The sequence below is a fragment of the Cupressus sempervirens genome, chromosome 7 (genome assembly GCF_028749045.1).
Source record: "Cupressus sempervirens isolate cs-2001-9-10 chromosome 7, ASM2874904v1, whole genome shotgun sequence".
Classification (NCBI taxonomy): Eukaryota; Viridiplantae; Streptophyta; class Pinopsida; order Cupressales; family Cupressaceae; genus Cupressus; species Cupressus sempervirens.
The window spans coordinates 185,852,040-185,867,993 of NC_143124.1; the positions used below are offsets into that span (position 1 = coordinate 185,852,040).

General features: G+C 33.5%; 1 protein-coding gene across 1 annotated transcript; it reads left to right on the top strand.

The window, feature by feature from the left end:
- The first annotated feature begins 925 nt into the window (after positions 1-925).
- On the top strand, positions 926-14,352 carry LOC149546117 (large ribosomal subunit protein eL27y-like). Its single transcript, XM_089791015.1, has 4 exons — positions 926-1,131; positions 1,216-1,310; positions 1,520-1,601; positions 14,047-14,352. Exons 1-4 carry the CDS (start codon positions 976-978, stop codon positions 14,119-14,121), a joined length of 408 nt encoding a protein of 135 aa, XP_089647141.1. The 5' UTR covers positions 926-975; the 3' UTR covers positions 14,122-14,352.
- The last annotated feature ends 1,602 nt before the right edge of the window (positions 14,353-15,954 follow it).

Here is a 15,954-nt window from a genome sequence, read left to right on the forward strand (position 1 = left end):
TCCAATTTTAGTCTAAGGTCTTTTTCCTTAAGGTACAAATTTTCATTCATATTGTTCTTGATGTCTTCTAAGCTTACACTGACTATTTCATATTCAATTTCAGCTTTAGTCCCAAAGATATTACCAAATTTAATCTTATTCCAATGAATAAGGTTTTTTTTTTATTAGCTTAAGTTTTTGTAGTAAAAGAGACACCTCTTTAGGAATCTTGCTTGAAATAAGGAATCTATCCAGTTTTCCAACTATTTGACTGAAACCTTGTCTTCTATTGTTCCAAGTAAAAGAGTTATCTTTAGATTTAATCTCTGATAGAGCAGATCGATGCAACCAGTTATTGAAATCCATTAAAGCCTGAGATAATTTTGTTAAACCTCCTTTCTTTTCATAAGAAGTTGAAGTTGCATTAAAATTCGGTTCCCATCTTATGAATTTGAAATGATGACCTTTCATGAAAATTGGATCTCCATACAATAATTTGGAATGGAAGGCAATCGTTTGGAGGAGTCAAAGAGGCAAACTCCCTAATAGCAAAAATCTTGTGAAAATGAGCGAACGCAAGAATCAAAACTCTGACGAGCCATTATTTTAATTTTATTTAACTTTTATTTTTAACAGTTAAAGTTTCCTATTTGACAAGAAAATTTAATCATTACTTAACAAATACTAATATTTAACCTACAACAAATACCAAAAATCTAAAATAATAAAATGGATTGGTTAAAATTTAGTATTTCTAAAACTATAGTTTCTCGTTCTAAGTCAACTATCCTAACTAAAATAGGGAAATTAAAATAACCATGCCACTTTTTGCATAATGACATATCAAATTAAAACACGATTTTTCATTTTGGACGGTCAAGATAGATCGAATGCTTTGCATCCCTTCCCTTCGGCATAATTAGGGTTTTGCCAAGAATAAATTTTTAGCTCACAACGTATCGGAGGCGGCTGAGAGAGGGCGAGCAGCAGAAGAAGATGGTGAAGTTTTTGAAGCAGAATAAGGTTGTCATTCTTCTACAGGGTAGATTCGCTGGACGAAAAGCTGTAATTGTTAAAAATTTCGATGATGGCACGACGGGGCGTTCATACGGCCATTGCCTCGTAGCAGGCATAGCAAAATATCCTAAAAAGGTAGGCAAAATAAATTCATTCTTACCCATTTTTGTGATTTGATCGTTTTTGAGTGTTTATAATTTATATTTACTTGCCATTTAGGTCATCAGAAAGGACTCGGCTAAGAAGACTGCAAAAAAATCAAGGTTGAAGGCGTTCATTAAAGTAGTGAACTATAATCACCTGATGCCAACCAGGTAACAGAGTCTCATACTAACCTTTTGTAAGTTTTCTCTCATATATATTTTTAAATTGTGAAGTGCGACATGTGATACGGTATTATTTCTAACGATCTGCTTCAAATGTATTTTAGTGTTTGGTTGTTTCTCTTGTTTGCTTTCTGGTTGATTTGTCCTCTTAAACTTGTGCCTGAGCTGAGTGACGTGGGCATCTGGATATATGGCAGATACACATTGGATGTGGATTTGAAGGCGCTAGTGACCTTTGACAAGTTGGAAACAAATGACAAGAAGGTGACTGCGCTTAAGGTTGGTCTCTGGCCTCTGATTTTTTGATTTTGATTCACCAGAAAAAAAAGACTAGGTTTTTCCCCAATTTTCATTAAATTGAAAAATGTGGCTGCACAAAAACATATTTATAGACAAAAAAGCCCTAAAATGTGATTGTGGGCCGAAAAACGTTTCTGAGACATAGCTATAGACTGAAAACCGTGTGATTGGTTTTTAAAGTAATGCGTTCGTTTTCAGTTGTTTATTAACTGAGTTCGAGTTTGCAAACTATGGTTGAGATGCTTTCACTACATCTGAAATTTCTTGTAACCCCTGTTACTACTAACCACAATTTTTCCATTCTCTTTCATTGAACCGAAAGCAGGAAGATTTGGAAAAGAATATAATCTCTGAGTATCCACTTTTATATCTGTCAAGAGGCCATAAATTCATTCTAACATGGAGCCCTTATTTCCTTCTTTTAAATATGTATGCAAGTTTATCAATTGCGAGCAGGGGATAATTTAATTTACTAGATAGCGCACTAATGCTAAGTGGTTTGTAGAATAGAGAAGAGAGGGGTCCATCCCCTGCCAAAGGGATTTGCCGACCTTTCTTGGGCAACCGCCATTGTGTTTGTTTCTACCTGCCACATGTGAATTCAACTTTTGATTTCAATCTTTTATTCTCTCTCTCTTTCTCCCTCCCTCTCTCTCTCCCCCCCAAGAGCACAAAGCATGAAACTAAGATAATTCACCCCTTGGTCCACAAATGGCAAGAAGATTTGGCTAAGACCATTCCATCCACTTGGGCTGTTCTATTAAACTTGACAAAACTGGTCTGCTGTCTTTCCTTAACATATTTCCTTCCTTTCTTGAGTGATGCTTGTCAGAATAAAGAATGGATAAACTTATTTATTAATTAGAGAAACATTAGAAATTTACAAATTCTAATTAACATGTTGGGGAAGGATATGTTAATAGAGTTATATATGTATGATAAAATTATCCTTATTGCCTTACCCAATACTTATACGTGTGCAATTTTGCCACTTTTCCTTACTTGTTTTGAGTTTGAATCATCAAATTTTGTAACCATTCATTTAATATTTATGTAAGCAAGATTTACATATTCACATGTACAAGATTATTAGTTATAATAAATGAACTGAATTTTTGGTATTGTCTTAACCAACAAATGAATTAGAAAAATCATAATCTGACTAATACATTTATAAACTATAATCATAACTAACAATTACATAATGAGAGAGAGAAATCATTTCCTACTTGATATATTTTGAAAAGAAATAATTGCAACAATCACATAATAATTGCATAACTAACTGAACATGAATTTGTCTTGTGCAAGTCTTGGCATTAGGTGGAGAGGAGAAGCATTGTCAGAGGCTTAACCTCCCAACTATATTGTGGGCTAGATTGTGGAGTCCTTCGCATCAACATATCTATCCAATTGCAAGCTATCCTAACCTCTAGTGATCACAGTAGCAAGTTTGCCACTAACCTATACTGATTTTCTCTTTTTGACTTGTAGGTAGTTTCCCACAATCCTTTGATATCAGCCTAAACCTTTCTTCTTGACCATGCTTGGTTGTCCTTGATGATCACAGGTGTGGCCGTCTATAAATCTTGAATTATTATATTTACCACAATCTTCAATTTTGTGCCCAACTTGGGCATTATATGGATATTAGAAAGTCACATGGCATATACTAATATTATCAACACACTTTGAAGGTACCTCATCTTATCTCAGAGGCATGTTATTTTATACCTCTGTATAAGAATGTATAGTTTGGGTCTTTACCCAAATTATTTAAGAAGGCAAAATAAATAAACATGTATATCAACTCTCAACCAGACCAACCACATGCATATTTAATTCAGTCAATTTTGATTATAAAGTCTATTAGACTGAAAAGCCTAAGCATAGTTATAGATCATACATTCATGGATCCTAATTTGAGTGGAATAGTTTCAAAATATATTGGAATCTTTTATCCAAATTTAGCTTGATTGTAGAGCTTCATAAAGCTTCATAATCATAAAAAATTGTAATGGAAAAGTGCATGAGAGATGTATGACCTGGCAAAATGCAAATGCAAGGGTGAGTCTAATCTCAACTACTTGATATAAATTGCTGAAGTTGGTCTTGATGAGGTATGAAAGAAGAGAAGAGTTACAAAGCTTAGAATGGCTACGATAAGTCTCTCTTCGAGCTATGCTTGCTTTAAAATTATAAAAAGCCAAGAGACTTGCTTTAAAATTATAATCCGCCAAGAGGAGTTATGTACAAGGTGACTTGAAAGATGGCGACATAAGTTACATTCTTGATTTGTAAATTTAAGGGCGGAAAATAAAAATCCAATGGACTCTAAAATAATAATGCATTGACATAAGATGGAAATAATAATTTACTCCTGTTGTTTTACTATAATGGTACTTATTATATTTACATATGTTTGTATGTGCAACATACAAATATACATATATACACGTAATATTCCAAACATCTATTTCATTGTGCATACATTGTATCTTAATTATATGTATATATACATGTACGTCATATTTAAATATACACATACGTACACATACATACACATACATACATATACATGTATGTACATGTACAAATGTATTTAAGTACCATGGGTACCATTATACTAGAACATGTTTGATATTACAAGAAGGATAGATTGACCAATTTCTTAAAAGTAACGATTGTCCTTAATTTATTTTAATGTTCAAGTGAAAATTTATATATCTTATTAAATTTGTTGTCCTGGTTAGCTCATGGTGGATGCTTGGTTTACCCTTGCTTGCCTAGCTCATTTTCCAATGGCTATGGTGGTTAGGACTCATACCTGATTGCTTAGTTGTAGGTTATTGTCCTCATGCCAAATTCTCTCTCTAGTAATGCTTCCCCCTTCATCACTTTCCTTAAAGAAGAAATTTATCATGGTAATATCATGTATTGTTCAAAAGAAAATCTAGTTATTATAGTTGATAACCAATTGGTTGAAGCATTTCCAAATCTCATAGTAGCATAGTGGCTAACCAATACCTTCCATTCTTATGAACATAACGAATAAAAAATGTTCCCATTAATAATAATAAAGAATGAGTAACCAATTTAACCTAAGTTGTCGGTTCGGATTTTGGTATAGATGCGGGTTCGAGATTTGGGTTCGAAGTTCATCTAAATATTTTTTTGGGTTGGGTTTAAATTCATTTTGGGTTCGTCTGTTATAAAAAAAAAGAAGTGTGTGTGTATGTATGCAACAACAAATAAGTCCATTCAACACTCTGCTAATAATAAAGCAACATAGGAAAAAACTCCACCATGGCTATGTTTCAATACATTAGGATATTAGTTGCATCATTTAGCTATACATACAACATCATACACTTGCTTGGTTGCATGCATGGGACATGTTTCCATATCAGGGACAATTTGAGAATGAAAGGAATCATAAAAAGATATGTGCCATTATCTAATTTTTTTTTATATTGGTTAGAGGATTTTTAACCAAGCTAGATCAAAAATTGAGATTCAGATTTGAAGTCCTGGATTCAAAGAATATATCATATTTTTTTATAAAGAAATTCTTCTATAATAGTCAATTGGACTTTGCCAATTGGCAATTTGGATTTCCTCTATAAGCAAGTTTTCATTATCACTCACAAATGCATTAATGACATATAAACCATATTTTTTGGCCTTTTTAGTGGCCACTTTTAGGGTTGGGAGGATTGAATAAACCAAATTACTAATTAGGCAAAAGTAAAAACAATTCGTTTTGAGACCAAATTCAGCCCAGGTTTGGCTGTTGGGCAGCAAATTCTTCAAAATTCGCTCCGAATTCTACCAAATTCCACTGATAGAAATTGCAACGAATTTGTGGCTCTCTAGGAGAATTTGGGGAAAATTTGACAAGGGCCAGACTTTGGACAGAATTGAACCAGACTTTGAGTTGCTGGAGAGAATCTGGTAACTTGGAATTTAATTAACCATTTCGGGCTAGCATGAAACATGAACGACTTGATAATTTGTCAAGATCACAACATAGGGGATTGAATAGAGTTTTCCTTATACCATTTATATCCATTAGGTTTAAGGGTTCCAACAACAAACATAAGTGCATAAATTAATAATCTTAATCTATTTAGATAAATCATGTAATAGCTTTTAAACTTTAGGAACCCATGTCATATTCCTTGTTTGAAGTCCTAGATGCAACAACTAATAAGGAGAGAAGTAGATAAGTGAATAACAACATTATGTTAAGTCGACCTGAATTGATGATCTACATTGTTTGGCCAAGAGGCAGCCCTTAGAAGGTATAAAGATCCTTGCCTTATCACCCTTTATAGAGGAATTGTAACCAATTATTATTAAGGCCGACTCCCTAGGATTGGCAACCAATCTTCAAAATGTTAATAAATTATGTGCAAATTAAAAGTTACCCATTAGATTGTCTTGAGTTGATACTCAACATTGTTTGGTGAAGAGACACCTCTTGAAAGGTATTAAGAGATATACGAAGACATATACTCAGCATTGTTTGGTGAAGAGACACCTCTTGAAAGGTATAAAGAGATATACAAAGACATATTTGCGGCCTAAAATCTCTTCAATTTCATTATGATTTTAAGAGTAGAGCAACAATATCAAAACATCAGTCAAGCAGTGATATAAGATGTTGGAGTTTGTAGCTGTGATAAAGATCTTTATGCCTGGGCATTAATACTGTTATGGTCACCTTCAGCTGAATAGGACATTTATGATAAATTGAAATATTAAATATAATGATGTGTCATTCAATCTTCAGGTGAATAGGATGATAAATTGTAATATTAAATATAATGACACAATATTAAATATAATGATGTGTCATTCAATCTTCAGCTGAATAGGACATTTATGATAAATTGAAATATTAAATATAATGATGTGTCATTCAACATGCGTTAATGCATGGAAATATGGAGAATTGTATTTGAAATAAAAAGTATTGAAGAGACTTTGATTAGAATGTGAATAGTCTCTCTTAATGTTATATATATCGCTTCAAGCAAATGGCATTGTACACTCGAATTAAATTATCCATAAAATGACCTTTTCTTGTGTGTGGCTGGGTTTTTTTTCCTTCATTCTTGAAGGGTTTTTTCTAGGATATTTTTGTTCATCTCTTGCATCTTTTCTGGTTATTTGTTATTGCTATGTATCTTTGTTTCTGCTATGTATCTTTCTTTCTAGGTCACATCCAACATAAGATACTTGGGAACTTGTGGCACTTCTTCATGTCTATGATTGTGCTCTCATGTAACCATTGAGATTTGTTGTGTACATCAATATTTAGATGAGACCTAACAATAAAATGGATGTATTACATGTATGATGCATTCTGATTATATTATTATCGTTATTATCTAATTTGGTTGCAGGTTCCAAGACATGCTTATCTCAGCTAATTTCTATGTTAGTGTTGTATATCTAACTATATTGCGTTTCTTGTTTCATTTGGCATTGTGAATTTAGGGCAAAGTATAAGGTGAACAAAAAAAGGACTTCAGAACTAAACCATTAATAGTTCCATTTCTCACAAGCTATCATACTAGGGTTTGGAGAGGAAAAACCACGAAGGGTCATGGAGGTTGTTCAACCCAACTAAGCCCAAGAGCAAACAACATCCAACTAAGACAACTTGCCTCTTGGCCCATAAATGGTAGAAATTTCTAACTAAAGATAATTCCATCACTTGGGGTGGCCTACTTAATTTGAGGGAACTCGAGATATCAAGGAAGGTTCTTCAGTCAATTATGCCAAAAAGTGCAGAGCATCCAACTGAGATAACTCAGTCCTTGGCCCACAAATGGGAAAAATTTCCATATAACCATTTCATCAGCTTGGGGTAGCCTACTTAATTTGAGGGAGCCTGAGATATTGAGGAAGACTGCTCAGGCCCATTATGCCCAAGAGCACAGAGCATCTGACTAAGACAACTTAGCCCTTGGCCCACAAATGGCAATTCTGCCTACTTTACAGTATGATTGCTTTATGACAACTAAGATTATTCTATTTAATGAAAGCAGTTTCACAATACGATCAAAATTTACTTCAACTTTGCAGCGATGTTCTTTCACAAGGTTATTCCATAGGATTTTTCAATCTCGCCATTCATAGCATCCTTGGATTGTTGTTCCTAATTTCCAGCTTGAGGAATCCAACCACAATCAACTGTTGTGAGCTTGCATGGTGCAATCCTCAACTAGCATTCCATAAAGTTTGATTCCATGTTACTGGGTTCTCATGTTGGAGGCCATATGTCTGCTCCAAAACAAATTTGGAATAGGAGCAAAGCTCAAACATTTAGTTAGAACACTTTCAACAAGAAGGTATTGTTGATCCACATGAGAAAAAATTTAAAGTTTATCTTTTCTAGGTTTCGGATTTTAGAATGTTTCCTGTTTTTTGGCTTTGTTCAGTTTTCTTTTTTTTTCACAATGTTTTTGTGCTAGCCTTTTTCGCTTCTATCTAAAGCTGTAATTAGATACTTATTAAAGCTTGCAAGCATTGTGGCCGTTGTTGCTTTATAAGTTATTAGTTGCTTTTTGTAAATACTAAAAACTATTAATGAGAAGTAATTGGTAAAATATTTGTTGCATTAACAAATGATCAGAAATATCATTATAAAATATTTACTAGCATACAAAATTAGCAAGTTTCTCATAAGAAACTGAAGAAGATTGAAGTAACAATCTCATCTACATATTATATAGAGATGGACATTAAATAGTAATAAAATAATATTCTAATACCTTCCCTTAATGGTCAATCTGTCAGCAACACCAAGCTGCCCTGAGTTCAACAAACTTTCATCTTGGGCAATTTTCAGAACTCCATCACCAAAGAACAAGGGAGTCATACCTACTGGAGATATTTGCATTTCCGTAAACATCTAACAAAACCAAACTGCCTCACAAGCTGCCGTCACTGCTCCTTGATACTCTGCTTCTGTTGAGGAGAGACACTACCTGCTACTTTTTTCTAGTCTAGGTGACTGCACCAACTGAATACATATCCAGAGGTTGATTTCTTATCATCAATTGAACCTGCTCAATCTGAATTTGTGAATCCATTGAGTCTAGGATCATGACTCCCAATTTAAAGAAGTCCATAATCAAAGGTGCCCTTCACATAACGTAGCACACCTCATTGCTATCCGATGATAGGCCTTGGGAGCTATCATGAAGTGTGAAGTATAGCTAATTGCAAATCTGAGATAGATAAGATTTCCCACTAGTTGTTGCCGTGAAGGGGTTTCAACAATAAGAGAATCAAACTTGGACGACAAGTTCAGTCCTTTTTTCGTAGGCATGGAAGTAGGTTTACAATCCTACATTTGAAACATGTTAAACAAGTTCTTGACTTACTTGGATTGAGATATAAACATGCTGTCATCAGTATAACAAACCTCAACACCTAAACAATAATGAAGAAGCCCCAAATCTATCATGTCAGAATCCTTGCATAAATCTTGTTTGATTTTTAGGATCAATTGTGCTGAACTGCTAGTGATTAAGTCATCCACATAGATCATGAGAGTGTCAGAAGGGCTATGCTGAAAACCATGAGAAATCAAGTATTGATCAATTTTGATGTACCCACATGTGAGGAGCTTGATTGAGTTCATAGAGTGCTTTCTTGAGTTGACATATTTGGTGTTTTTTTGACAACAACCTTGAAACTAGTAGGCTGCGTCATGTAGACTTCTTCCTACACCTCATTGTTGAGGAAGGCACTCTTTACATCCATTTGATAGACATTCCATCCAAACTGAGTTGTAATGGTGAGCAGAAAATGAATTGTACTCATCTTGGTAGTAGGAGCAAGTCTCCTCATAGTCAATGCCCTCCCGCCATGTGAATACTTGAGTGACTAATCTGACCTTATATTTATCTAAGGTACCATCTGCATGATATTTTACCTTATACAGCAATTTGCAGCTAATGGGCTTAGACCCTCTCTGTTTCTACTGATCAAAAGCCAAACGATTGTGACAAACGCTGATTGTATGGTCATGCTTGTAACAGTAGTTACACCGAGCCTTCTTCTTCGAACTAGGCAGGGACTGATTGGAGGACAAAGTGGCATTGTTACCAAACTATTGTTTTCAACGATCCTGCTGCAGGATTTCGCTGCAGGATTTCGGTGCACAACTCTGGAAATTTCAGATTGACATTTGTTGAAGTAATGTTGAGAGTTTCTATAAAGTGCTAATAAGATTTAGGTAGGCTTTTCAAGGTGATGATTACCATATCTTCTAAATCCATTTTCCGACCAATAGCTTTGAGTTGATCTCAAATGTCCATAATCTTTGTGAGATGCTCCATACGCGCATTCATCACGATGGAGAACAATTGGTTCTTCTGGTAGAACACTCTGGTCTTGTGGGATGTCTCCTGCAACTCCTTTAGATGCTTCCAGACTTCTGACATTAACTTGCAAACATAATTTACAAATATCATAAAGTCTGTGTCATATATCATTTGCAAACATATGTATTTATTACGAATTCCACAGACACACACACACACACACACACACGCCTATATAGGTATACTTATATTCCAAAAATATTAGATTCTTCCAGTTATATAATCCAATTATATATTTTTGATATATAATTCATTATATATATATATATATATCCTAAAATACACACACACGTATCTTATCTTCCATATTCTGTAACTAATATTCTATAAAATTTGATATTCTTTGATTCTTCCACCATTTCATTACTTGCAAACATAATTTACAAATATCATAAAGTCTGTATCATATATCGTTTGCAAACATATGTATTTATTTCGAATTCCACATACACACACTCACACACGCGCCTATATATGTATACTTATATTCCAAATATATTAAATTCTTCCAGTTATATAATCCAATTATATATTTTTGATATATAATTCATTATTATATATATATCTCAAAATACACACATATATATCTTATCTTCCATATTCTGTACCTAATTTATATCTATAAAATTTGATATTCTTTGATTCTTCCACCATTTCATTATTATAATCTGATTTTCATTCTGTTGTGTATATATATTTATAATATTATATATTGGCTATGCTCCACGGGGACGCGTCCCCTGCCTCTGTACCCTAGTACTCGTACCGGGTACGAAACGGGGACGCGGGTACGGATTTTGGCCGTACCCTGTGACGTCCCTTTTTTGAAAAATTCAGAAACGTCCCCGAAACGGCCAATTTTTTTGGGCAGGAAACTTGGGGACGGCTAGCAGTATCGGGGACAGTTTTGCCATCCCCTATCCGTCCCCGAAACTGCTGGCCGTCCCCTTTTTTCCAGTCAATCTGGTAAAGGCAAACCATCCCCAAAAAAACATTTTTTCCTAATTTTTGTTGTTCGTGTGGCCCCTAGTCATATTAAAGACATAATAACAATATGCAACCCATATTTGGTCCATTAAAACACTAACTCTTCTACTCATTTTTCGATTTAACATACTTGCTAAGAGGAAGGAAAAAAACATAAGAGCAGTAGCAGCAATGAGCAAAGATTGTGTTTAGTGAGGCAAGACTGCGTTCGGTATTTACTATTTACTAACTATTTTAGTTGGACTTCTCTTTATTTCATTCTGATTTCAGCATGATACTTGAAGCCTTTAGGCATTTAAATTTTTGCTATATATGTATGTGATATTTTTATAATGGAAGCACTTAGTATTTGCCATTTGATAATATTCCATGTATTTATCTTCTAAAATGTCTATGGTGAATGGTTTATCAATGTTATGATATACATATTTGAATTTTGTCTCTATATTAAAAAAAATCCCCTATGTTTTTAATTGCCGTCCCCTAATGTCCCGTCCCCTAAATTTTGGCTTTGACTCGTACCCGTACCGGAAACACGTCCCCGTCCCGGAAACTCCGTGGAACATAGTATATTGGCCTTTTATCCTTGATAACATTCAAATATAATGTTCTGTAAAGTTCCAATAATACAGTGTACCAGTGATGCTTTTAGCAATTAAATATGTTTTCTCTTCCTTATGTTTTATGCTCTTATTCTTTGAACTGCATATATATATCAAATTAGCCAGCGATCTAGAATATTATCGAATAAAAAAACCCATGGCCTTTCTAGATTGCCCCCCCCATGTCTGTGCTGTTTCCCTTCTCCTATTTGCACTTGGAAGAGACAAGGGATGTATCTCTTATTATGGGACACGTCACTGATGGCTGTTTTGAGCAGCAGATAATTAAGAATTAATATTTATACAAGATTCTGTATTAATAGTGTTAAGAATTAAAAATTATATTATTATGATTTTAATAATATTGTTAATATATATTTTTTTATGGGTAATGGGCTGAAGTAGAGATTAATTATTATTTATTGAAATTAATTGTTAATTATTTATTAAGCTTGAGTAGACTTGAACCTAAGATCTCCTAGGTGAGAGGCTGACAACTTATTGTTGTGTCGAGGCTCTTGCCTAATAATATTCTATCATTATTATTTTACATTATTATATTAATATTATATCTAATAATAGATTATAATTATTATTGTGTTAGTACTTGTTTATTTATTATTTATTCTTTATATTTATTTTAATTATTTATTATAATCAATAATTAATTAATATTACTATACTCATTCATCATTTTGTAATATTATAATATTAATATATTCTTTTATTATTATTTTAATTATTAATATAGTAATAAATTACTTCATAATCTATTATTAGTTATAAAGTTTTCTTCGTTTTTTTCGGTTAAATCCCAGTCTATGATGTATGCCCCCATCTGTGGCTCTACATATTTAGTTAATCTAGCTACTCACATGGAAAGATTTATATAAAATCTGACATTCCTTGAGAACAAGTAATATTGGGGGAGGACTCTATTGTTCCCTTTCTAGAATAGGATCTAACAAAAAAAACGAAGAAAAATAAATAATAAATAATAGATTATGAAGTAATTTATTACTATATTTAATATTAATAATTAACATAATAAATGAATATAATAATATTATATAATGATGATTGAATATAATAATATTAATTAATTAACTAAATATGCAGAGCCACATATGGGGGCATACACAATGAACATGAACAATGCTCCCTAGACAATGGTGGACCTACAATTTACTAATGTTGTTTTCTGACCCTTGGAATTGAGTCTTCAGAAATTAAAGAGCTTTATAATTTGCAGGAGTGATTTCTTCAATTCTTGGATGCTCCTTAAAGCATTATATGTGTGACGTTGTGTTACATAGTTAAAACCTTCAGAAAATACACATGATCAATTTTAGTGTGGGCTGTTTGAAGCAGTAACCAAGATAACATGAAAACTTTTAGAGTAACAGTTGAAAAAAAAAAAACACACTGAAAATCGAAGTACATCAATGCAATCCAAATTCAACCTACAATGCATGACCTAGTTGTAGTTGAAGAATCTGCTGTGATCAATTGGGAAGGGAAATTGAAGGTCCCGAGCCTCTTTCTCATTTTTGAAATCTTGAGTTGATGCCAAATTAGGTCTAAATATCTTTGATGCCTTTATCTTGTAAATTATGGATGCCGATGACAACTGCTTCTTGTTTGAGGTTTAGATGTTGAAGTTTTGTCATGCAACAGTTTTTGTTTTATATTTATTGTTTAAATAATTTATTTATTCTGGAAGTCTAGTTAGATTGAAAATTGATTCTTCGGTCCCCTTTGTTCTGCAGGAGATTGATTTTTGCTTGACAGTTTGTGGATTTGTTTATTAGTTTAAGCTGGCTTATGATTAATTATACTCGTGCACTTGACATTCCCATGACATAATTTGATGTCATATGTTCTGTGTTCTACACAAACATTGACATATTCACTAAGTTTTTTTTCTGAGACTTCATGGATTTGTTTAACTTTATGCATTTAATTTGTTTTATGATATTTAGGCTACTATTCTGGATTCTCTCATAACACTGTTTCTACTTGACATTCCAGTTTGGTTGAAAATGATATTTAACATCTTATTGAAAAACGTTTAAAATCCTGGTAATGTGCCTTAGAAAACTTAAATGATCAAAAGTATCTAGGTGACAAAATTCTCTGTAACTTAGAGAACCTTGATTATTATTTCACACCAACAAGGACACCTAGGATTTGAGCTGCCATGTCCAGTGCTTGGCCTGTAACCCGTTTAAGTTGCTTTAGTTTGAAATTTTCAAAAGATGTTTTGTTCTATTGCCTGGACTCTATTAGTTAGTATCTGAGTGTAAATTTGCTGGCTTTTAAAATTCAATTATTTCGACTTTCTTTTCAGTTTACTTGCATTTGGTGATAGATATAAGACTTTTATTGATTGACAATTCAGACATGCTAATTTTACCGTGTTATTGGCAGGGAGTAAAAGACGCCTTCCAAGAAAGGTTCAAGACTGGAAAGAACCGATGGTTCTTTACAAAGCTACGCTTTTGAATGTTTCTTCTTCTGTAGTAGAGGTACTGCTACAGTCTTGTTAGGAGAGCTTTTTGGGTGGGTAGTAGTCAGCTGTAATCAGGAATTATATATCTTATTAATAGTTTTTTTGATGGAAGCATGTTCTAAAATTTTGTAGTATGCACCATGACCAAGAGATGATGTTTATTATTGATGCATTCAAATTTTGTGCCCTGATTATTTTGAAAAATATCTTTGGGTTGTGCTTTTGATGGGTTTGCATTTTATCTTTGTTAATTTATTGGATAAAAGTGGTTAATTAGATACTTAACCATTCTGCAGAGCATAAGAACATTGGCAGTCTTTCCTAAACAGTTAGTAGTCTTAGTGCTTATTACAATTATCAACCCATACACTTAAATTTGGAATTGAATCATTGAAGTGTAGTACCATTTTTTATTTGCTTATTACAATTATCAATCCACATGCTGTTAATTTGGAATTGAATCATAAGAATTATTACAAGTGCACAATAATAAATGAAATTCAACCGTATATAATGAATTCTGAAATTAACCACCCATGTCTGTCATTATCTTTTTCTTATTGTTTGCCATTGCAAGGTGGATATAAACCGTCAGTCCCATCTTGTTTGCCAACGTCCACATCGTTTCATCCAGAATCTCGAACTTGTTCAAGAATAGTTGCCTTAAAACACACTTTGACATTGGAATTAATTGCTGCCGACCCCTCACCCAGGACTCACTACTTACACCTTTTGGTTTCACTGTCCACCATTATATAATTCTTGTTTGTGCTCTTCACCTCTTGGCTATGCCTATGCCTTGAGCCTTTAACTCTTAGTACAAACAACTATGAAACTTTGATCTTCCTAATAAGCTATCATGTTTTCTCATTGTTAGATGAATTTAATCAATATTCTCATGAGAGATGGATTCATGTTGAATCACTATTCATGAAACATGGGTCAATGAATTTGACTCAAAATCACACAGTTAAATTCTGATAGCAATATCACAATATGGATATTGTTATGTTAATATTTTATCTCCTTGAATATGAGAACGTAGAAACATTACCAAATTATTTGATTTGTATATCTCCTTGTAAAAACAAATAAGGGTGCTGCCCCTTGTACCAGCTTTAAGATGAAAATAATACAACTGAATATAACAAAGTTTGGAATAGACCATTAACAGCAAACTAGTAGCACAAGTATATCCTGAGAAGAACACCCATAAATCATGGTGGATGGGAATAAGGGCGGGGAGGGAGGTGAATGAGGGAGTGTTGGCGACCCTCCCTTTATAGATGATTAACTGTTCCCGCCAGTAGGGGTAGGTGGTGAACCCCCCTTCTCAATACAATTAACCTGAAGATTATAGTGTTGACAATGTTGTGCTTCTACAAACAAAGGTTAGAGAAGATCAGGAGCAACCATCAGAGAAGGCATTGTGTAACCAAAATGACCGCACTAGCAGCTAGAGGTGATAGAGGTTCTGTAATATCCCTCCTTTGCTACCATTGTAGACTTAGTTGTTAGCTTTTATTTGATATTTGAAATGTAATACTTTGATATGTTGAGTAATTGATTACGAAGGTTGTAACTATTTCTTGAAATTACTTTTATGATGATGACATATTTTATGTCTTCACAATGATGAGATATTCATCTTAGATTATGAAGTCATTTATATTTAGGATTTACTATTATATTTACCCCATACTTGCATGTGTATGGTGTGTGTCTGATTCACATTTATGTTTGACGTGTCTGATATGGTTGAAGGAGGGAGTCGTCGCTTGTTAGTTGGGATCTACACTGTTATTCCATAATGAATCTTGAATTTA

Bases quoted from the DNA above. Each gene is read 5' to 3' on its own strand.
- LOC149546117 (XM_089791015.1), top strand. From the start codon at position 976: ATGGTGAAGTTTTTGAAGCAGAATAAGGTTGTCATTCTTCTACAGGGT. The intron at 1,132-1,215 runs GTAGGCAAAATA...CTTGCCATTTAG, and splicing joins TAGCAAAATATCCTAAAAAG to GTCATCAGAAAGGACTCGGC. The intron at 1,602-14,046 runs GTTGGTCTCTGG...TGTTATTGGCAG, and splicing joins AGAAGGTGACTGCGCTTAAG to GGAGTAAAAGACGCCTTCCA.